General features: G+C 39.7%; 1 protein-coding gene across 6 annotated transcripts; it reads right to left on the bottom strand.

The window, feature by feature from the left end:
• Positions 1–50: 50 nt before the first annotated feature.
• Positions 51–20,819, bottom strand: LOC122968759 (zinc finger protein 703-like). 6 transcript variants are annotated; one of them, XM_044334216.1, is made up of 4 exons: positions 20,728–20,819; positions 20,476–20,610; positions 19,280–19,382; positions 51–3,160 (listed from the first exon to the last, which is right to left on the bottom strand). In XM_044334216.1, exons 3-4 carry the CDS (start codon positions 19,280–19,282, stop codon positions 1,583–1,585), a joined length of 1,581 nt encoding a protein of 526 aa, XP_044190151.1. In that variant the 5' UTR covers positions 19,283–19,382; positions 20,476–20,610; positions 20,728–20,819; the 3' UTR covers positions 51–1,582. The 6 variants fall into 6 exon arrangements, with proteins under 6 accessions (XP_044190151.1, XP_044190153.1, XP_044190152.1 ...); XM_044334218.1 differs by having other exon boundaries at positions 20,521–20,610; XM_044334217.1 differs by having other exon boundaries at positions 20,733–20,813.
• Positions 20,820–22,244: the final 1,425 nt, after the last annotated feature.

Here is a 22,244-nt window from a genome sequence, read left to right as displayed (position 1 = left end):
TCTGGTGTAAAAAAAAAACAACAACCGACAAATGAAGACAGAACAGAATATACATCTTCACTTTGATTTATTTAACAAAATATGACCTCCCCTTTCACTGGAACATGGTGTTCCAATTTTACAAAAAATATCACATCTCATTTTTATTGATTTGCTGTGAAATTTAAAAAAAAAAAAAAGAGATCAAAACGCTGAGGAGTTCAGAGAGAGAGAGAGGAAGAAAGAGAGAGAGAGAGAGAGAGAGAGAGAGATGTGATTTCAACATTCAACATATTCAACATCTGTCATCTGGCTTTCCACATGTCTGCTCAGAGGACTGTAAAATGAGAATAGATTTATATGGTAAACATGAAAGCCAGATTCCCAGTATAAAATAAATACATCTTCTCAGTAGGAATAAACAAAGCATAAAGAACCAAAACAAATCATCACAAACCATGGGGCTGTATAAACTGTAAGTGTGTATGCTGTGTCGAGCTTACATGCATCTCTTGCGGGGAGAAAGCGACAGTGGCCAGACTTACATCAACCCACGACTTCAGCTTATTGCCTTCCCTGCCACACTACGTTTTCCTGCACTAAATCATCATCATCATCGTCATTCGCAGCGAGAACCCTGTGAACGACCGAGAGCTGCTGTTACACTGCGTTCCCGACCGTCGATTTGCCGAACCCATGGGGTGACAAAAAAAGTCATCTGAGGGCGTCTGTTGCGGAAGTATCCGAGCTGTGTGCAGACATGCAAGAGCCACACGTGTGTCCTCTGATCTCTAGCGGTGGTCCTCAGTCTGAAGAGGAACACCGAATCTCGTTTATAATCGTGTTAAAGCAAGTGTGAAGACGCTTTCAAGGCAAAATCCAGGACTCGCGCTACCATCCTAGTTCCACTTGAATCCAGTCTTAAGTCAGAAAAAGCAGCAACTTGCTGTAATTAAGTACTAACTTAAAGGTGTAGTTTGACATTTTGGGGAATATACTTTGTCACTTTCTAGCTGAAAATGAGATGAGAAGATTAATACCTATCTCATGTCTGTTATACGTCTACAGCCAGAGGATGGTTAGCTTAGCTTAGCATAAAGAATTGAAACAGAGGGAAACAGCTAGCCTTGCTCTGCCCAGTGGTAACAGAATTGGCCTACCTGCTCCTCTTTCATTTGTTCAATCCGAACAAACACAACGACAATAGGCTTATCCACCGTTTTCTGAGGGGTAATGTGCTGCATTATATCTTGGCTGGCAGTTGCCACAGGTTGCCTAGCAACTAGTCCCCCACAAAATGGCTTATTGTCATTTTTACGCTTTTTTTTTGCGTGGATTAAACCAACAAGATGTGTTAATTTGCAAGCTTTACAGATGCTTGTAGGCAAATTTTGCTACCTTCATAGAACCAGGCTAGCTGTTCCCCTCTGATTCAAGTCTTCATGCTAAGCTAAGCTAACCAGCTTCTTGCTTGATCCTTATATATAACAGATTTAAATGAGAGTGGTTTAAATCTTCTCATCTGACTCTCCACCCAAAAAAAAAAAAAGCATATTTCCCAAAATGTCAAACTATTCCTTTAAACATCTAAGTAGATGATGTATCACTGGTAGCCCAGAGCAGATGCAGATCCAAGTCTTTGACTGTAGAGAGCGTAATGAGGGTAGTATGGGCCTGTGGTGGGCAGAGAGTGCAGGGAGATGGAGGAGGGTCCAGGGGGCAGATGGACCTTACTGTAGGGGTGATAGCGAGCTAAACCCAGGCTGTGGGGAGCTCTGAGGGAGAGCGAGCTGGGCATGGAGCCTGGGCTGCTCTGGTGAGGGAGGTGAAGGTGACAGGAGGCAGGTCCAGAGGAGGAAACAGAGAGCAGCTTACTGTCCATTCCTACAGGCAGGGCCGTATGCGTGCGCAGGTGAGCCAGGAGCTCATCTGAAGTGGCGAAGCGTTTGTCGCAAGGCCCCCCGGCCGAGACCCAGTTGCACGCGTGAGGCAGGGGGTCGCTCGGGAGCATGAAGCCGTACGAGTAGAGGGGATGGGACAGGGAGGAGGACACGCTGGATGACAGAGAGCTGGGGTGGAGGGAGTGGAGCGGGTGGGAGGGGTACACCAACGGGAAGCTTGATTTGAGGTTGGAGGAAGGGTCGTGGATGCAGGAGTTGCAGTTGCTCCCGCCGAGGTGGGATACACTCGGATAGCTGAGACAGTAGGGGTCCCTGCATAAACCCTGCATGAAGGAAGGAGGGGAGGCACCCGTGAGAGGGCTGGAGCTCGGGTGCTTTCCTGGAACTCCCATGCTTCCCACGCTGAGGCTCGACTTGGTCGGGTCCAGCCCAGGAACAAACTGAGACGGGTAGCCCGCGTAGGCCCCCACTACAGACCCGTGGTAGCCCATATTAGAGGAGGGCAGGGGGAAGAGCGGTTGGCTTGTCTTATAAGGAGAGAGGGGTGTTATATGTCCAGGGCCGAGGCTCGGCTGGGCAGACTCTGCTTTACCTGCCTCGTGGTTGGAGCCACCGTCAGAGCTGCCGTTACTGCAGTTTGTGCTGGCTCGAACGTGGCTGGAGTTTGCGAGGCGAGGGCTGTCCGAGTTCACCTTGCTCACTTCAGTGTCTTTTTTGGAATGGCTGTTATTGCTGCTGCTCGTGCTGGTGGGACTGCCCTGCTCGTGCACGCTCTCTCCGTTCGGGGTCTGGGAGTGTGACGTGGGCTGTCCACCAGGGGAGGACTGGCTCTGTTTGTGAGGCTGCTGCTGCTGCTGCTGCTGCTGCTGCTGCTGCTGCTGTGTGTGTCCTGGTGGGGTGCTGCTGCTAGCTCTGGAGATGGGTGAGGCAGCGTGGGGCGGATAAGACTGCTGGCCATTGGTTGAATTTCCATTAGTGGTAATATTATTGCTGGGCACCCTGAACCCGACTTTATCACTGCTGCCGTTGGAGCTGCTGCTGGTGACTCCGTCTCTGCGACAGTCTCCGCTGCCTTTGTTGTAAGGTTTGAAGCTAGATTTGTCCTCCAGGGAGGGGCGGTGCTCCCCGAGCTTCAAGCTGGAGACGGATGACCGACTGCTGGACTCCTTGTCCCCCTGGCTGCAGGAGGAGCTCAGCTTGGAGGAGGACGGAGGGTCTGGTTTACCAATCTGAGAGCAGGTCTGCGCCAGCAAGGCCAGCGGACTCTTCTTGGCATCCAGCTACAAAAAAAATATAGATTGTGATTAGATCTGTATCGTGCCAAGAGACAGTTTAGCTTTCAAGCAGAAAAATGATGAAGGTCCCTGACAAAAACAAGTCCTCTGTGGCCATCAGCCTGTCTGTAAACTGTCTGTATTAATGTTACTCAAACTAGAGCTGCCACTAACAATTATTTTCACTATAAACTAATTTGAGGATAATTTTCCTTTTCTTTATAAATCTAAAAAATGGTGAAAAATTCAATTCACTTTCCCTAGAACTTAGGGGATGTCTTCAAATGATTTGTTTTGTCACCAACAGTGTTTAACCTCAAAAATATGTAGTTAAGTTTGTCATATTTGGCAAAGACCAGCAGTAAATTCTCACATTTAAGCAGCTCACGGCAGTAAATGTTTGGATTTTTAAATGGATTTTCTGTCGATGAGTAATAGATTAACAGACTAATCGTTTCAGCTCCAGTTCAAACATATAACTGAGTTGTCATTACTTGACTGGGTTATCATGATTCATGCTTTTGTTTGTTGTTTCAGGGAACATATTTCATCACTTGGTTCTTACGGTCAAAGTTAAATGTGAGGTCAAAGATATACGATGGGAATATTTATCATGCGTATCTCTCCACAACTGAGTCATTTGAACTGGTTGTTTTCTGTCATAACTAATTACAGAGCAGCACATTAAAAGCTATCTTTAACATTTTCACCCCACTGCAGCTAGTGTTGTGTAAATTATATTAATACAATATGGTGTAAAATACCTCGATGCTCACTGGTACGGACGTCAAAGGCTGTAAATACTCCGGGTGTAGCAAGTGTCCAGTGTGCGCAGTCAACATCTTGATAACTCGGAGTGGAAGCCGCTTCGCCTGCCGAATTGGGTCCAGAGGGGTCAACAAAGAGACCACAGCACCGGGACGAGTTTTTTTACTGGCACTGGTCTCACTGAGCTCGATCCGATCCGCGGCTGACTCCGTGGGGAGATATTTCATTGGAGAGTGGGCGCAGCGCTTTTGGATGTGCGTTACTTTTCGTCCAAAAAAAATGGAGTTTAAAGGTGACGCATTTAATGTTTTAACTGTTGTAATCCATGCAGACACACCGGTTATGACTCCCCCCCGAAAAAAAAAAAACACAGAGCAGGACGTCCTTACATGTCCCGAAGGACGGAGAAGCCAGTTAAAAGCATCTTCATCTCCTGCGGCTCCTACTCCAATAAATATTTTTTCAAAATGTGTCCAAAATATAAGAGTCCACCGTGTTTAATCGCAGAAGGTAAAACTGGGAACAGTGGCTCTTCTGTAAAAGGCGATAAAAGAGAAGAGTGCACTTTATAGAGTCCAAGCGTTCAGAGGAGATCTCCCTCTGCGTGTCTTCCGTCCGGACTTCAGCAGCTCTCTGATCACAACAGGCAGACTTCAAAGTGAAGCAGCCGCCGGCCGCTGGGTGGCCGCATCGGTAATGAGGAGGGCGGGACGACGTGCGTAAAAGGCGCAGCTACGTCCTCCTCCAACTCTCCACTCCTTTGACTTACCAGGACATAATACTTAACTTACTACTTTCTGCCACTGAAGCCTTTTGAGAAAACATGTTTATAAGAGAAGTACATTTTTCTCATTGTCCTTATGTGATGTACTATATGTGCACTTTAGCAGAGCCTCAACATTTGAGCTTTAATGTTGATGCTTCAGTTAAAAACATCCCTTTTATATGTCACTGGATAAAGTGTCCTCATGGTCTGCTGGCATAAAAACATACTGATAACCAGACGACATATGGTAGGTTATCTCATTTATGCCTCTGAGTTATGATTTTACTGCAATAACTGGATCACTAAGTATGGAAGTCCATTAACGCCACCTGAAAAAAAAAAAATCCATCAGCTTATTTTTTTAAATTTTATATTTTATTATTATTGTTATATTTTATATTTTCCCCCTCACAATTCTAAAATATTATCTCATAATTATGACTTACTTCATTACAGAGAGTAGTTTCTCATAATAATACTATCTTATGAGATTGTATCATTCTGAGATTGTATATCGTAATTATTAGAAAATGTATTATGAGTGTATACTTCTCATTATTATGCAAAATATACAATTATATATACTACCTCATAATTACACAATGTCATGTTATAGTATAATTATGAGATAGTATACTCAAAATATGTTACCATAATTATGCAGACGACACACAAATTTACATAAACCATATCGCCAGTTAGCTACGGTCCAACACAAGCAATGAGTAAGCGCACCGAACAAATCAACGACTGGATGTGTCCAAATTTTCCTCAGTTAAACAAAGATAAAACTGAAGTAATTGTTTTTGGAGACGAGGAAGAACGATTAAAATTCAGCGCTCAGCTTCGATCGATAATGTTAAAAACCACAAAGCAAGCCAGAAATCTTGGTTAAGTCACGGTCTCAGACCTGAATACTAACAGCCACTTTAAGACAAGTACAAAGTCAGCCAACTATCACCTGAAGAATATATCAAGGATTAAAGGAATTATATCTCAGCAGGATTTGGTAAAACTTGTCCATGCGTTTATCTTCAGTAGACTCGACTACTGTAACGGTGTCTTTACAGATCTCCCTAAAAAATCGATCAGACAGCTGCAGCTGATTCAGAGAGTGGATCATATCATTCCAGTTCTCACATCCTTACACTGGCTTCCTGTCTGTCAAATAATTGACCTTAAAATACTGCTCTTGGTTTATAAAGCACTGAAAATACATTACATTTCTGATCTTTTGCTACGTTATGAATCATCTAGACCTCTCAGGTCGTCTGGGACAGGTCTGCTTTCTGTCCCCGACATCAAAACTAAACATGGAGAAGCAGCGTTCAGTTTTTATGCTCCACATATCTGGAACAATTTCCCAGAAAACTGCAGGTCTGATCCAACTCTCAGTTCTTTTAAATCAAGGCTGAAGACTTTTCTGTTTGCTGCTGCCTTTTTTAAAAATCAAATTTGAGGCTTTTGATTAATATCTTACACTGTAACTTGTACTCTCCTGTTTTATCTGTCTTATTCTATTTTAGCTCATTTTTATTTCCAATTTAACACTTTTTTTATTCTATTTAAATGTCTTTTTATGTTGCCCTGCATTGTTTTTACATTCTGCCTTGATGCCTTTCATGTTCCATGTAAAGCACTTTGAATTGCCTTGTTGTTGAAATGTGCTATACAAATGAACTCGCCTTGCCTTTTCATTATGAGAAACTTTCAAATATTTACAATATACAATCTCATAATTACACTTATTATTATGAAAAAGCTTATAATTATGATAAAATATCTAAATTATACTATCTCATAATTATGAAAAGTACAAAATTACATACACAATCTCATAAGATACTAAGTCATACGTGGAAAAACACTTCAAAATGTAAAACAGTCTCTTCTTTTTAAATTGGCAGAAATGGGCTTTATAGGATCACTAATTTATGCTCATATCAACAGAAATTAAATACTGTTATAAACAACCTCGAAAAATTGGCAGTAAGCATTTAGGATATTTACCCTGATTACATCAACCTTATATTTTCCAAGTCTTTCACATCTGTATGGCATGAGAAAAGGTCAACCAATAACACTGTGGTCGTTGGGTGTTTTGGCCATTATTTACATCATGAATGATTGTTCCAGGTTTCTTCACAGAAACAAACCTGCTCATTTATCTTTATACAATTACGTAACGTTCCAATATGTTAAGTTTAATTTAAGTTTACACAACCGGCAAAAGAATTCCAACAAATAATGCATTTATTTTAGTGGGAAATTCATCAGGTTGAATGATTTTCACAAACTGGAAAATTATATGCCTTAAAATTCTGGTTAAATTTATCTGTAAGCCAAAGTTTTACTGTCCAGATGGTTAAATCATGAGCGTTGAATCGAAAGGTTAAATCTCAGAGTGCAGTTTTAAGATGTTGAACATTAAATATTTGACATATGACCATGCATTATGTGCCTATTTAAACCTAAAGGTTAATTGAAATGAAACCACACAATCATGAATATGTGGAAAACTAACCTTGTTAAAAAAAAAAAAAAAAAAACTTCAGATGGGGAATTGGGTAATTTTGAGCTCATGAAACTAAGGCATGCGGTGCATAAACTCCTTATTAAAACTAAAAATGCTCTTTTGTGAGTGTAATGGTGCATAGAGCAAAGTCAGTGGTCTAGTGAGCGGCGGAAAAATGGTCACATGAGTCACCCTTCACTTTGCTGTCAACAAGCAGATGAGTACATGCAGGGCAAACACTCCACTAGTCCAGCTGCTTGTTTTTCACAGCAAAGGGTCATGGTGGCTCTGTTATGGCTTGGGGTGTAGTTCTGGAGGAGTTAAAACTTCTTGCTATGCAGCTGTTTCCATGTATACACAATTTTAGCAAGTTCAGGCAGTTTATATACTGATGATTGCAACTGTATTTATCTAATTAGTAGCTTGTGTTGTTTTGGTTAGATATGGTTTGATCTTGATGATGGGTTCATGCATCTTCAGGCATGTCCTCTTCCATCTTTGGCTGTTTAAGTTAGTAGATTCCAACACTCGTGGAATATTTTGGAGTAGTGCTTGAGACTTTGTATATACCAAGATTAGGAGTACAGCTATGCTAGCAGCTCTGTGAGGCTGCACTGAGGGACAGATGTGCTTTGAACTAAATGCCAACATCAACATACTCACAATGACAATGTTAACATGCTGATGTTTAGCAGGTGTAATGTTTCCCATGTTCACCATCTTAGTTTAGCGTGTTAGCTTGCTTACCATTGCTAATCAGCTCTAAACACATAGTATAACTGGGGCAGTACTCCTATTTAGCATTTATGAGCAGTATGTAAACAGCCAATAAATGGTTTATAACACACTTTAATGTTGTTGTTAGTGGGCACCCATAAGTGGATGATAGTGTATAAAGATAATGTATGGCAACATAGTAAAACACAGTTGTAATAATATAAAATATGTCTTCATTGGATAATTGTTGACAAATACTGTCCATTAGGACTAAATGCTTTAAATCCTCATATCTGCTTACAACTACATTATAGTGTGTTATGAACATTTACGAAATGTTTATATACTACTTATAAATGCTAAATAGATGTTCTTAAAGTAAAGTGCTACCGCCAAGGCTCGTGGGAAGGTAATTTATTCTGCAGGTATTTGGTCATTAACCAAAGTATTGGACAAATTGAAATGTTTACCTGATGAGAGCGTTTGATGAAAAGCCGGTTGATCTCAAAAGTCATTGAAATGGGGTGAACATGAACATCTATGGCAATGCATGCAATAGTTGCTGAGACATTTCACTGAAAATGAAAAATATGAACCTCATGGTGGAGCAAGAGAAGAAGTCAGGGGAGCACTGCTGTCAATAGGCCTTATCCCCTGGATACCATGAATATAGGTACACAATTTCAGGACAATACAACTAATAGTTGTTGAGATATTTCAGTCTGAACCAAAATGGTGGACCGACCGACCGACAGACACTAGATCCACATCGCTAGAGTGGATAATAATACCAACATCCTGTGTAGAAGAATGTTCTTGAATCTCTCTCTCTATATATATATCTATGTAGGTGTCAGTACTTTTCAGTTTGGTATTGATAACTATCATTACTGACACGTGTACCAAAAGTAAAATACCAAACAAAATCAACCTTCTGCCCTTTAATTTAAAAAAAGGGGATTTCTTAAGTCTGTTTTAATAAAGTTTCTATAAATTTTTCCTTCATCACTGATGTCACAGCAGGTATTTAGTATTAATTTACCTTTTAAACACCAAATGAGAACCAGCAACATTTTGGTACCAGATAGTTCATCTAACCATATTTTTCTGATGAATACACATATGTAAGTGGTGAGTCATGGTTGAAGCAGCAAAACATTGGGTGAATTTTGAACAGTTATTGCAATTATATGTTACATGTTATGCAACCTACTTCTTTCACTGTTCCATTAGCACATTACATGCATGAAGTGTACAGTATGTTCTTTTGCACTGTGTAAGTCTCAGAACAAACTGAAAAGGATATGAAAGTAGTTGACAGATGCACAAACCAGATGGGTCACACATTTCCTAAATACTTCATTCTAAAGTTCCCACATGTGTTTGCAAGGTTCCCCGCATCGTGTCATGTTGAATAGTACCACCATCATAACAATTTGGCAACTTGTCAAATAGCAATATGTCAGGCAGCTATTCACACACAGCTGTACAACTATCATGAGCTGTAGAAATGCTGAATGCTACTCTGAAAATGTGTTTTCATTATTACTCACACCTCCCCTCCCAAGCATGTATGAGAACCTACAGTGGCCATGACACTCACCAAAAACGTGAAAGGCCCTCTCTAGAGCCAGTGTTTGGTTTGTCCGTTCTGGGCTACTGTAGAAACATGGCGGTGCAACATGGCGGGCTCCATATAAGAGGAACTGCTCCATATGTAGATATAAAGGGCTCATTCTAAGGAAAAAAAACACACAATAATTCTTATTTTCAGGTGATTATACACAAATTAAAACATACTTATGAATATTATATTCCATTTCTGCCAAGTCCGTTCTGCTAGACGCCACTAAATTCTACACACTGCACCTTTAAAACATTCAGGTGGTCTTTTAATTTTGACATGTGGAGTGACAGATCATTTGTCTCCCGGCTTTTGCTCGGAGCATATTTGAAGTATAGATGTCACATATTAATAACACTAGAGTCTATTTTCTTTTATTCACTTGTGCCATTTTTACCAGAAAAACTTAAATGTGATAAAGACAGATCGCCTCTACATTAATGGTTCTATAAATCTGGAATGTTAATAACTTTATTGCATTACCGCCTGCTGACTGACTTTGCAATGAGCTAATTTTGTTAACCTAATTATACAATGAATTGGTTAAAGTACTTAAAAATTACAGCTGACAAGGACTATTAGGAGCAGCCCAAAATAGTCTGAGTCTGAGGAGCTTTGATTCTTTGAATCCTTTGCAGCCTCAATTGAGTGCGAAATCATCCCTAATCCCTCATAACCTGTGGGCAAAAGGCTGCATAATGTGAATTAGCTGACGGATATTTGTACATATCTTGCAGGGTCCTCCTTAATCTTCAAAAGCAATGGTTAAAAACCAAATATAAAGAAAGGGTAATGAATTAATACTTATGTAAAAGCACTTTTTTTCACAACTCCAAAAACAACAACCTACATGCAGTTCTTTATGAAAATTCTCTTTTTCACAATCGTTACTGGCCTTGTTAACTATCTAAAATCAGCATTAGGTCACTGTTTAAAAAAAAACATGTTCGGTTAAAGTAACTGTCGCCTTGACCTCATGCCCTGAGCAGCAGAACAGCCACTCACAGCCATCCATCAATGTCCCATTTGTGATAAGAAGCAGGGAGTGGGAGCACCGTCTCATCAGGAAACAAGGTCACAGCCCGCACCACTGTCGAGGAGACAGAAACAGCAGGAGCGTCGGTTTGCCTTATCAGGTGTTGCTCCGCTACAGTATAGACACAGATCTATAAAGTAGATAAGCATTGAAAAAAACAACAAAATAAATAAACAAATGTATCTGCCTCTGCAAATCATTTACAAATGCTTCTTTTGCAGACGCGTAAAGTAAAATTGGTTTCTTTTCTTACATGGAAGTGTAGATGTGTATCTAAAAGCATTAGTGTTTGTGTAAAATGTTCAATAGTCTCAATGGCACCAAGGAGCCAACTGAGGAGAAAGTCAGACTGGCAAGACGTTTAAGAATGTATCATCCTAGAACATACGGCCACAAATAGAAAAAGGGCGCCGATAAGGTTTATTAAATTCTCCCAAGATAAAAACATAATGAATAAAGTCAATAAAACTGAAATTATCTAACATTGGTACAGTCATTGGGGGCAAAGTATAAAAGCATCTTAAACATACCAGTCATTCAATATACCAATGCTGGTTTAGTGGCAATTTCCAGTAACTGTACATCTTTAAATCAGCAAATAATTTATGTTTTGGCCACTTGGGGGCAGTGCAACAAGCTGTAAATACGACACTAACGTATTATCACCTTGTAAAGTTGAGATGGCAAACGTCTTTGCAAGCACAGGACTTTATAGTCGAGGCATCCCACCTCACTTGAAATCAAGAGCACCTCTACTAGCATTAGAGGAATTACATTTTTATGGAATATAATATTAAGCCTCGGGGGGAAAGGAGCCGTATTTAATGAGTGAGGCAACTGTTTACCACCTCTGCTAACCAATGTCCTTGGGGAAATCCTAAGCAGTTGTCTTTTTACACATCCAGCAGATATTAAGCAGCATTAACATTCATTTGGAGTTGTGTTTATGGACACCTAATGAATGTAAGCCTAATATTCACTCTCCTTTAAACGCCAGTTTGGTCTCCACCAAATCTTGAGGTAAAAATCTGTCACTTTAGCAGCTAAAAGCTCCACTTTGAACTTTATCTGTCTGTGGTTTTGGTGCTGGGTAAGTGTATTGGGTTTATTAGAGCTTTATTTGCTGAAAACAGTGAACAAAAATAGTATTGATGCGGGCCAGCAAACCAAAAGAATGAACTGAAAGAAGCTAAAACGCCTAAAAAAAATGGTTGGATGATAAAACTCTGGATTCATCACTGATTTACTGTTACAGTCTAATTTATACCTTAAACTAATCTCTAGTAGTGTTATGTGCAGGTCAAAATCTTGTTATTCTCTTGTTTGTCCCTTTTGCATAGCAACGCCGGAGTGAATTAATAAACCATGTCCAACTATTGTTTGTATCAGATTATCAGATATCAGTGGTCATTCATCTCTGCTAAACCACAGATTCAAACAGTGAGCCCATGCTAGTTATATGATTTATTTTCTGTATCCAGTAACCCAAATAAAACGATGTGTAATACGCTACAATCATGATCAAACATATTTGTGTTTGATTGTTAAGGTTGCTTTCCTAATCATATGTTCGTCCTTTTATACCAAAGTTGATAAGTGTTGAACACATAAACTCTTCTCAGGAGGATGGTTAGCTTAGCCGCATTAACCCATTTACACTGACTGTAAACACTGTTTCTTCCTGAGTTCTTAGTTTCAAAACTCAAAGCGACTCAGCGTGCAAGTGTTGACCTTTTTTCGGATGAGGAGTATTAGCAGGAGAAAGGTTTATGTGAGGAGAGATGAAAGACTGAGACAAAAGGAGGGAGCGCAAAAGAGAAGCCGACGGAGGTCAAATACTGAGAATACTGCCACAATAAACAATAGGACTCTTTTCTTAAACTTTTCATGACTTGCCTTGAAGTTGGTCAATAACAGGCTGGGGCACAGTATCTGTGAGTGATTACTATTTCCTGTTGTTGCTTAATTCAAGACGGGTTTCCTCTTGTCCTCTTATCTTAAAAACATAATCAAAGGGGCACACACAGAGCTAAACAATGGAACCAAATCTGAGAGATAGACTAGAACTGGTCTTAAAGACTCCCAGTACGGCAGCATCTTAAGTGGTGTTTGTACTGTGTTAAAAGGCGAAGAATCTGACTGAAAGTGTATTTATTTTTCTCTTTGATGTGGCATTTAGTAAACCTGCAGAACCGAATAGTGAGACATCTATAGGATTTTAAACACCAGCTGTGTCCTAACTGCACTTTATGGAATTTGATTCTAAAATGAGACTAAATGTGAAGCTTTAAAATGTGTTTTGCTTATTGTTCTTGGATGTTTGAGCTTCACTGTGCAGAATTATACTGTATATGTGTTTGACACTAGTACCCCCTTTACACCTAGCATTAACATACAATCTGTACCTGGATACATTATCTGAAGAAGGAAAAACACATCTTATTGTCAGGCGTAAATGCACTCAGAAGGCATTAAGCGATCGGATCAGCCAGACCACATATGTAGGTGGTAAGACTCACATACGTAAATGCAATGCAGCGTGACCACATTCACAAGAAGCTGAAATGTCACCTAGCGCTGCCTCTTCCTGTGGGCTAAAGCAAGGCCATTAAACGCTACAGATAGTCGCAGTAGCAAGAAGTCTTCCCTCCCAATAAAGTGAATGACGTCCGTTTGTGGCAGCAGTTTCCTTTACCTGGGACATAGCTGATTATTGATAAGTCCGCCAGCTCCGCTTGGCTAATTTGCATATTGAGATCCAATCACAATGTGGGCAAAGATGAGAATCAGATCAACATCAATCAGTGTCCTGTGAGGATTCTTTCATGATCTTGCGAATCCAGCTGTCTCACAAGGTAAGACGGTGATAGACAGATGGTTCATCCAATCACCTGCCAAGTATTTTTTGAAAGTGCCTGCCCTTTTCCAAACAGGTTCCCAGGACGACTTCTCAGATGGTTCTGTGTAACAAACCATCTGGCATGTCAGATTAGTAAATGGAGCCTAGAAGGCTGTTTTCACAATCATCTGCTGAAGGGGAAAAGTTTCTCTGTGCTCACTTTAGATCTGAGTTAAAGGTGTTCACCTACTAGCAGGTCGTGTCTAGATGGTAACCCTAGATTTGCGAAACTCTGGCACATGTGCACTTTATTCAGCAGAGTAGTGCCTGACTCTGCACGTGCTAGCAATGGCAAACATACCGGGATCCGCTTCAAATTATTCTTGGCTCGCCGAGTTTGAAGCGCATCTGCATTTGTACAAGGAGAATGATGAACATGGTCTGGTTAGGTTTACGCACAAAAACCACTTGGTTAGGGTTAGGGAAAGATCATGGTTTGGGTTAAAATGATCATTTGAAACGTTATGTGGATAAAAGTTACTATTTCCGTAAAATTAGGCAAACTTCATCGTCATGGCAACAGTAAACATGACAATCGTAGATACGCTTTTTTTTTTTAAAACTGTCCCTAAAGATATTTGCATATTCATAGATTATGGATTTTTCAATGAGGAAGCCAGAGTAGATGTAATTTTAAGAATTTTGAACTTGTTACTGCTTGTTACTGGTTACTACTGTAGATGGTAAGCTAGTTAGCCAGACATGCTAACGTTTGCAGCTCACGTTAGAGAGGACAAACATTGTTTAATCCATTCCTTACAATATTACTCTCATGATTTTGGTTTTTGAAGGGCTAAAAAAACAGATATCACCCTCCAAACTCGTTGCATACCATGTATCGCTCCTAGAGCCTCATTCACACAACTTTAGCATGATAACACACTAAAAATTACTGCGTTAAAATTTTACCCAGTTTGGCTCAATATAGCACAAATACAACACTGGGTTAACTTTACCCAGTAGCAAACTATGGACCTAGTGTTACACACAACAAGCTTAAAACTGTCACAATTTGACTGTTTCTAGTACAAAACAATGTGCAAATGATATTCAAAAGATACTCAAGTTATCAACAATCAATAACAAACAGTGACATGTAAGTTTAAAAAGAGTAGAGTAGATTATAACAAGCTTTAGTTTGAGTAAATAACCCAACAGTAAAATTAAAAATAACACTAAAACACAGTATTGTTTTGCTGCTATATTGACCCCAACTGGGTCAATATAGCACTAAAAATCACCCAGTGATTTTTAGTGTGAATTAACACTTTTCCAGTTTCTGTATCACAAATTCTCAGAGTTCTTACACATGATGGTGAGAAACACAAGGAGACGTCTAATGATCATGGAAAAAAAAATATAAGGCACATACTTTCTCACATAAGTATGAAATGAAAAATTGTAATTTAATAACAGTCTGTTAAACATCTGCTTATCTCATTCACAGCATCATTCATACATCCATCTTCTAAATGCCTAAAATTTGTTTAACGGTCAAGTCTGTCCACCTGTCCCATCAATTTTCCCTCAAATATTTAAGTAAAGTTTTTTCAGCTTTTTTGTACACACACAGACAAGAACGCACACATACACACAAACCACACACTTTCTCAGCAGCACAGATGCATTTTGCATGTCCTGTGGGTGGAACGATCCAGAGAGATCAGGCTGCCAGAGGACGCCAGCCTGCAATCAGATTGTACATTGCTGTTCAGTGAAATTTCATCTGACATCAAAGATGTTTTTTTCACACCCCTCTAGATTTGGCTTTTTGTAGAGGATCTTATTCCAAAAGCTCAGAGCTGCCTGCTGGCTACTGTGTACTCAGTTTTTAAGGCTATATATACATTGCATTAATGCAGTTTTCTATTGAAATAAAATTTCTAACTTCCTAATATTCTGAGAATAAAGGTTCTCCTGCAAGGCATGTGTGGCCTCCAGGACAAGATTTAACAACATTTTAGTATTACATGATGTAAACTTTGTCCAAAAACATACATCTTGGGTTGTGTACAGTAATACTGATCTAAATAAAATCTAATATTAACACAAATACAATCAATTCAGCTTATTTCTAAATATACACTGTATATAAAACTCATTTAGACTACTTAAATTGTGTTACTACAAAGACCAGCAACAGCTATCTTTGAATAATGTGCCCATACTGCAAATGTACGTATGCATGTTACGGTTAATGTTAGAAAAAGTCTTGTTAAGCCCTGCTGTGTGGGAGCCAAGATGCCACTATTTTACAGTTTTTACAGGAGAACGTTAGTATGTAGAGCTCTGTGTTGGATTTGGGGACATTTACACTCCAGCAACCTCAGCCAAACTCCTTGCTACGTTTGCCAAACCCATAAAAGTGAAACATAATCTACTATTTGAAATTAAGAGTAATAAAGCATAAATCTGTTCCTCTAAATAAATCTGTCTTGTGAGCAAACAAGATGCTGACATCTTGCCTAGCTTTAGCCTCAGGCTTTTAGCGTTATATCATTTATGCAACCATCAAGTGCATACTTGACTTTTATGAGTTTCTCATTTAAAACATGTCAGCCAGGGACAAAGTTATCCACCAAGTAATTTTAATTAGGCAGCTAGCTAGCCATTAGCTGCAAAAAAACTAGCAACTGTTGTCATTTCAGATCCACAAAACTGGACAGTTGCTGGCTGGAAGTGAGAGGCCTGTGTTTGTCTAGCTCTATCTGAAATCAAGGATCCATTGTTTCAAACAATTACTATGAAATTTAGCAACAGATCTGCCATCGTTATCATGAACTGCATATGTGGCGTGCCAAAATGGGAGGCTTGACGAGTGTAGCAACAGTAACAAAGGGAGGCGGAGCTTAGCGACTGGTCAGTTGGATCCTCTTCTATCTAAAACACAACCATTTATGATCCACCATCAAAAATTCTGTCTGTACTACAGTGTATCCTTTACATTAAGACTGATTGACATCCACTACTTTTGCGATGGTGCAAAAAGTATGTTTTACTTTTACTCTGCGGGGTATTTGAGAAATCTGCTGCACCTTTTCTTGACTGGTGCAGGGAAATTGATTGCGACTGCACAGCCCTGGAGACACTAAACAAACCTTTGTATTGCTCCCTGTAGCCTTCACTCCACACAGTAGCTAGGCAATCATTTACCATTGATCTCCCATCTGTTTGAAACACTTGAACAGATGCAAAGAGGCCAGGCTTATCACATTTGTCAGGACTTATGCCACAGATTTATCTAAAAACGGATGTCCATCTCACTCACATGGTCTGGGAGAATCACTCTAAGAGTTTTTGAAAGGGTTTGGATGACAGATTTGTGTATATGACAACTCATCTTTACTGAGAACATAAAACTAATCAAATAAAATGTTCTTCCTGGTAAAGATTGAGGAAATCCAGATCATTTTTGCAAAGACTGTCTATATTTTTGGAGATGGTTAAGTTCAAAGCACAAAGAGAACATTCAAGAAGATTTTGAGGCCAAAGGTCAATGATAGCAGGCAAGATTATGGATTGCTCCTCTTACTTATGTGCTCATTGAGATACCCATGACATTGACTAAAATTTGAGGAAACATCACTCATTAAGGGAAGTCAGCCTTTAATTACCTTTGTGTTGCTGAACAGAGGAATAGAGGAAGAGATAAATCACAAGTGGCATTTCTTCATGTGATACATATAATAAGTTTATAAAGACTGTAGTCTAAGAAATCTTGGAGGACAACAACAAACCCCCAAAAGAAGAAATGTGGAAATTAAAAATTCAGTAGTACAACTGGAACTACACCACCTTTATGATCTGGCAAGGTGTATTAAAGCATTTTCACAAGCTACTGAAAGAGACAGACAAACATTAAAAAAAAATGAGAAGAAGCTCAGTCTGAAGAACCCTTAAAACTGCATGAATCTGTGTGCAGCACATGATATACCAAAGAATGACACACTGCTAAAATTATTCCCAAATCTTCTTTAATTCCCCATGGACATGATTGCTTTTACTTCTACTTTTTACCTGAAGACCCATCATGGTAAAAACATTGTCATGTCCATAAGAAATGAAAGACGATTTGAGAATAATTTAGCAGTGCACAGGTACTCTTTTGTGTATTTTTTTTATTTTGTTACCCATCACCTGCAAAAATGTATGTATTAATCTTTTCACAAGACTGTAGTGTCCCATATGAATAAAGGAATGCCTTCAATGTCACACATGCTATGAAATCAAAGTGATAAACGTGTCCTCTTAGATCCATTGTGTATTCCGTACAGATTCTGTGTATTAATAATGAGAAAGAGGGCAACACAGGAGTCAATTGCTTTCCCACTGGATCCCCATTAATCCTGAACCTGTCTATAAAATCAAAGAAGAAGCAGTTAGCTGTTACAGAGCGCTGAACCAGGATCCATGTCACGCATTGATTCACCCTGTTCAATAAGTTACTTTGATAGAAAACCATGTGGGTTATTTAAACAGAGCAACAGCAGGAAAGAAAAAGAAAGAATGCAAGAGGAAGCAGTGACATTCTCCTCACTTTGACGACTTTATTTATTTAACCCTGCACACAACCCTCATTCTTAAATGTCAGGAATGAATCCACGCACCATTTAGAAACCCAAATGTTAGCTACACCAAACATAGGCTGCGTTGTGCGTGCGCGGAGCCACAAAATCACCGGTCAGCAGCAACCATTTCAACCCAAAACACACCATTACAGAACGGAAGATGCATTTCAGCGTTCATCCCACATCTGTCATCGCTCAGCACACACCGCACGCCTCCTCTGCTCTCCCTCAAGACATGCCAACAAAGCAGACAAAGTCTGTCACAACACTTGACTTGTGGTTTAACAGACTATGGCAACACTGGAAGGTGGTAAATGAGATTGCTTTCTTTATTTGTATTTCTGTCTTTGCAAATAAATCAACTCCAGAGCATGCATGTTGCACAGTTTCTCTGATGTAGAGCCGAATAAAATCAAACCGCCCCACAGGAGGTCTGCATTTTCTAAAGGGATAACCACTTTAATTTCAAATTCTGTTGGACATACTTTGCAGTACGTCCCTGAGGCAAAAGGTGTCCAGTTTCAAGCTTGTGTGACAGTTGAAGGAAGCGGAGAGGGATGAGGGGTGGCCATATTATGCCTGTCAGTCACAGAGGCGGAAGAGAAAAGCGCTGTTGTCAAACCACTTGTCAGGCTTTGATGTTACAAAGGACGGAAGAGCTCAATTAAAAGGCCATTATTGTGTAAGTAAATCAACGCCCATCAGCCATGTCACTTCAAACAAATGATCCTCACCCAGCTGCACCAATCTAATTTATTTTATGCACGATATTTGACTGCGGAGATCAAGATAAAAGATGGAGTTCATGTTACTGCTCGGCTGCAGTAAGAGGGAGAGGAATTATTTCATATTAACATTTTGTCTTCTTGTTGTGCCTTGTGATTATTTACAGTATGTTTTACGGTTAATTCTGACTGTCACGTGTATCCGTGTCACCCGGTGCATCGCTTCCTAATGTGCAAAATGTAAAGGAGTCATGAATTATTCTGTTGATCACCCAGCATACCTCCCCTTTAGTTTGTGATGACAAAGTGCTCTATTTAGGAAGTTAGATTGAAATGTCTGGGGTCTAATTTATCTCTCCAGGATGAATACATGAATGTGAAGTAGCGCCATATTTCACACACACCCCCACCCTGGATGGAATATTATTACCGCTGCCCTAGAAAGTTGCGGAGGGAACCGTTTTTCACCTGAACAAGCATTACGGTGTCATGTTGAACATTACTCACCATGTGCAGAGAGGTCTGACAAGCCGTGAAATATTTTCTGCGCTGACCTCAGATTTCTGCTGAAGTAGGACAGTTTCCCCTCCAGCTTGAAATGTACAGCAAACTTTAGAGGGTGAGATAATGTCATGATTTTCCACAGAATCATAAATACAGATTACTCTTGATATCTTTGAAGTATGGATTACTCTTTTTCCAATGCTCACGTTCCTGCTGTTTCACTCCCACTCGCTCTCTGTTCCTCATATCCGCATGGGATGTTGACTCAGTTATTTTCTTCCTCTGCTCATTGGCAGAGGCATTGATAACTTATGCTTAGGGACACATCTGGTAAAAATATTACACTTTAAGGTGTTATTTAGTGGGTGAATAACACCTGGCAGTTACATCTAAATAATTCTGAACACTAAAACAATCAAATCAACATATTTAAAAGGAACTATACAGAGTTTGTTTGTCTCTGGTTTCACTTGTTAAGTTGCCCCAAATACATAACAGACGCTCCGAATACATAACACAGCAAGTAAAGCTAATTTAGGCTATTTAAATTATGTGACAGCAACCAGTAACCATCTTGGAACAATAAGTGAATAACTGGAGGTTTTTCTATTCTTCCCAACAATGTGTGAGTGCAGGATAAGCTACAAATGTAAGTATAAGCTACAAACATTAGCATGACTAGCTTACTAGTCGTAAGTAAGCTAGCTACAAAGGCCAAGAAGCATAACTAGTGTTACAGTACTTAAAATTATTTTGTGCGGTTACAGTTCATGTTAAAAAAGCCATGTATTCCCCAACTGTGTGGAAGCTGAGATGCTATTATATCACAGTTTAGGGGAACGTTAGCATCTCCTCTGCATTGGATTTGGATAAACCCCAACCAAACTTACCTTACTCAAGATAGTGTAACATTTACAAAACTATAGTCCTCATTCTCAAAACCTTCTTCTCTAGTAAAAGGGAAACATAACTTACTAAAGTACAAATCTATGAGTTGCTTATCCAAGTTTGTTTTTCTATAGTTAGCAAACAGACCATTGACGTCTTGCCTAGGACATGTAGCTTAGCTTCAGTTTTTTAGGATTCTATCATGTACACAGCAATTAAGTGCATGTTTAAGACTGATAGGGTTAAGATTCATGGGTTTTTAAAGTCAAAACATCAACACTTGCTGCCTAGAAATGAGAGGCAAGGCTCACCTGGCATATAAGCCAAAAAGGTTTCTAGCTTCTGGGTTTGCTTACGTGTTGTGTGGCCCTGAAGATGCGCCTCTGCAAAGATGTGTCTCTCCAGTTCCTGCTCCTGTTCCCACAAGTTCTCACTTGGCCCATAGTCTTTGCATCGGGATGAGATCACAAATTTTAAAATTGCTTTTCTACGCTTGAGGAAAGTTTTTCAAATATAAAACCTTCATGGATTAAATATTCATAAAGCAAAGAGTAATAATTGACCTTACTTGCAGTTTTAGGTATCCTGTCAACAGTTTCATAGACGTCTCTTCAGCGTTCTGTGGGGAAAATGCTTTTTGGGCTGCAGGGGATTTTTTTTTTTTTTTAAGCAGTACCACACGTGACCACTTGGAAAACTTGGCACCACATTCTACTCTCTTAATACATCCATTACCTCTATATGAAATCAAAAATCCACTGTTTCCAAAAGTTGCTTAAAATTTTGACCAACAAATCTGCTATTGTTATTATTGTAAACGCCATAAGCTAGAAAGGAAATACTGAGGCTCAACAACAACGCTTGAGTTTCCATCCACCCACTGGTTTTTCTTAAAGAAGCATCCAGACATGACGTCTTACCTAAGACATGTAGATTTAACTTCAGTCTTTTAGTATTATATCGTATATGCCTGAAGTGCATATTTAAGACTCTTTCATGGGGTTATCTTTTTAAAACGAGTCAGCCGCAGAAGCGTCAGGCTATAAATCAACTCACGGAACTAATGTTAATTAGCTAGCTAGCTACAGCTGAAAACTGCTTGTCATCTCCATCAAAAAAAGTCAACTGGCTAGAAGTGAGAGGCCTGACACATCAGATAAAAAAGACTACAATTTATAGTGTTATTTGTGGGTAAAAGTGCTGTTTTTCTCCTCATGTCCTGCCAAATGGTGCTGTAAATTACACACAGCATGGCCACATCCAGACTGTGTGAGTTTGCAGTGTCTCATGTATCCGTGTACATGTATATGTGTTTGTGCATACATGTAGGTGGTGTTGGCGAGTGGTTACAGGGGATTGTCATGAGGATAACAGAACAAAAAGCACTTTCCTCTACTGTCGTAATGATAAATGGGTTTCAGAACAAGTCTGAGCGTATATTATATCACCTGTATGATGTACACACTGCTGAGACCATAACTCTCCTTCTTTACCAGAAAAAATTGAAGTATGGCATTGTATATTTCCCCGCTCGACACATTTACGAGTCCTCCCTGTTGTATAAACTCGGTGATTGGTATTTCAAAGCACCTTGTCAGACCGAGTACTGAGCACTGCCAGCTGCCTCAGCTACCTCAGCAAACAGTGGGAGCATTTTAGGGAGAGAAAGTAAGACTGAGAGAGTTATTGTCTTTGCAAAGTTGAGTGCCTATTAAAAAACTCTCTCTTGTGACTGTAAATTTATAGTGTTTGTGCTCGCTGCAGTTAAAATCAAAACCATGGCCTGGCCAGGGCAGCTCATTCCTCTGAACCAGTTGGGAAAAATTTGTGCCTTATTACAGGAAAGCCCCGAATGTTGGAAAACAGTGACCACAGGAAAAAACTATAATATTTTCAAAGATAAAGGGACTTTTTTGTATTAACATGGACAGATGAGATTAATCATAAAGTCAGAATGTCATAACTGAGGATCTGAGTGGCTTTTTGGCCACATATCTTTGGCTTTTTACCCCCCAGCTCTTCTCTATGTCATATCTCACTGTACGCTTTGTCACAGTGTGTTATAGTCTATCTGCACAAT

This window comes from Thunnus albacares, chromosome 18, assembly GCF_914725855.1.
Source record: "Thunnus albacares chromosome 18, fThuAlb1.1, whole genome shotgun sequence".
NCBI classification, from domain to species: domain Eukaryota; kingdom Metazoa; phylum Chordata; class Actinopteri; order Scombriformes; family Scombridae; genus Thunnus; species Thunnus albacares.
The sequence above is the reverse complement of the archived record's forward strand: the minus strand, read 5'-3'. Positions and strand labels throughout refer to the sequence as shown.

Bases quoted from the DNA above. Each gene is read 5' to 3' on its own strand.
- LOC122968759 (XM_044334214.1), bottom strand. From the start codon at position 4,149: ATGAAATATCTCCCCACGGAGTCAGCCGCGGATCGGATCGAGCTCAGT. The intron at 3,161-3,918 runs GTATTTTACACC...TTTTTTTTGTAG, and splicing joins CCGTACCAGTGAGCATCGAG to CTGGATGCCAAGAAGAGTCC.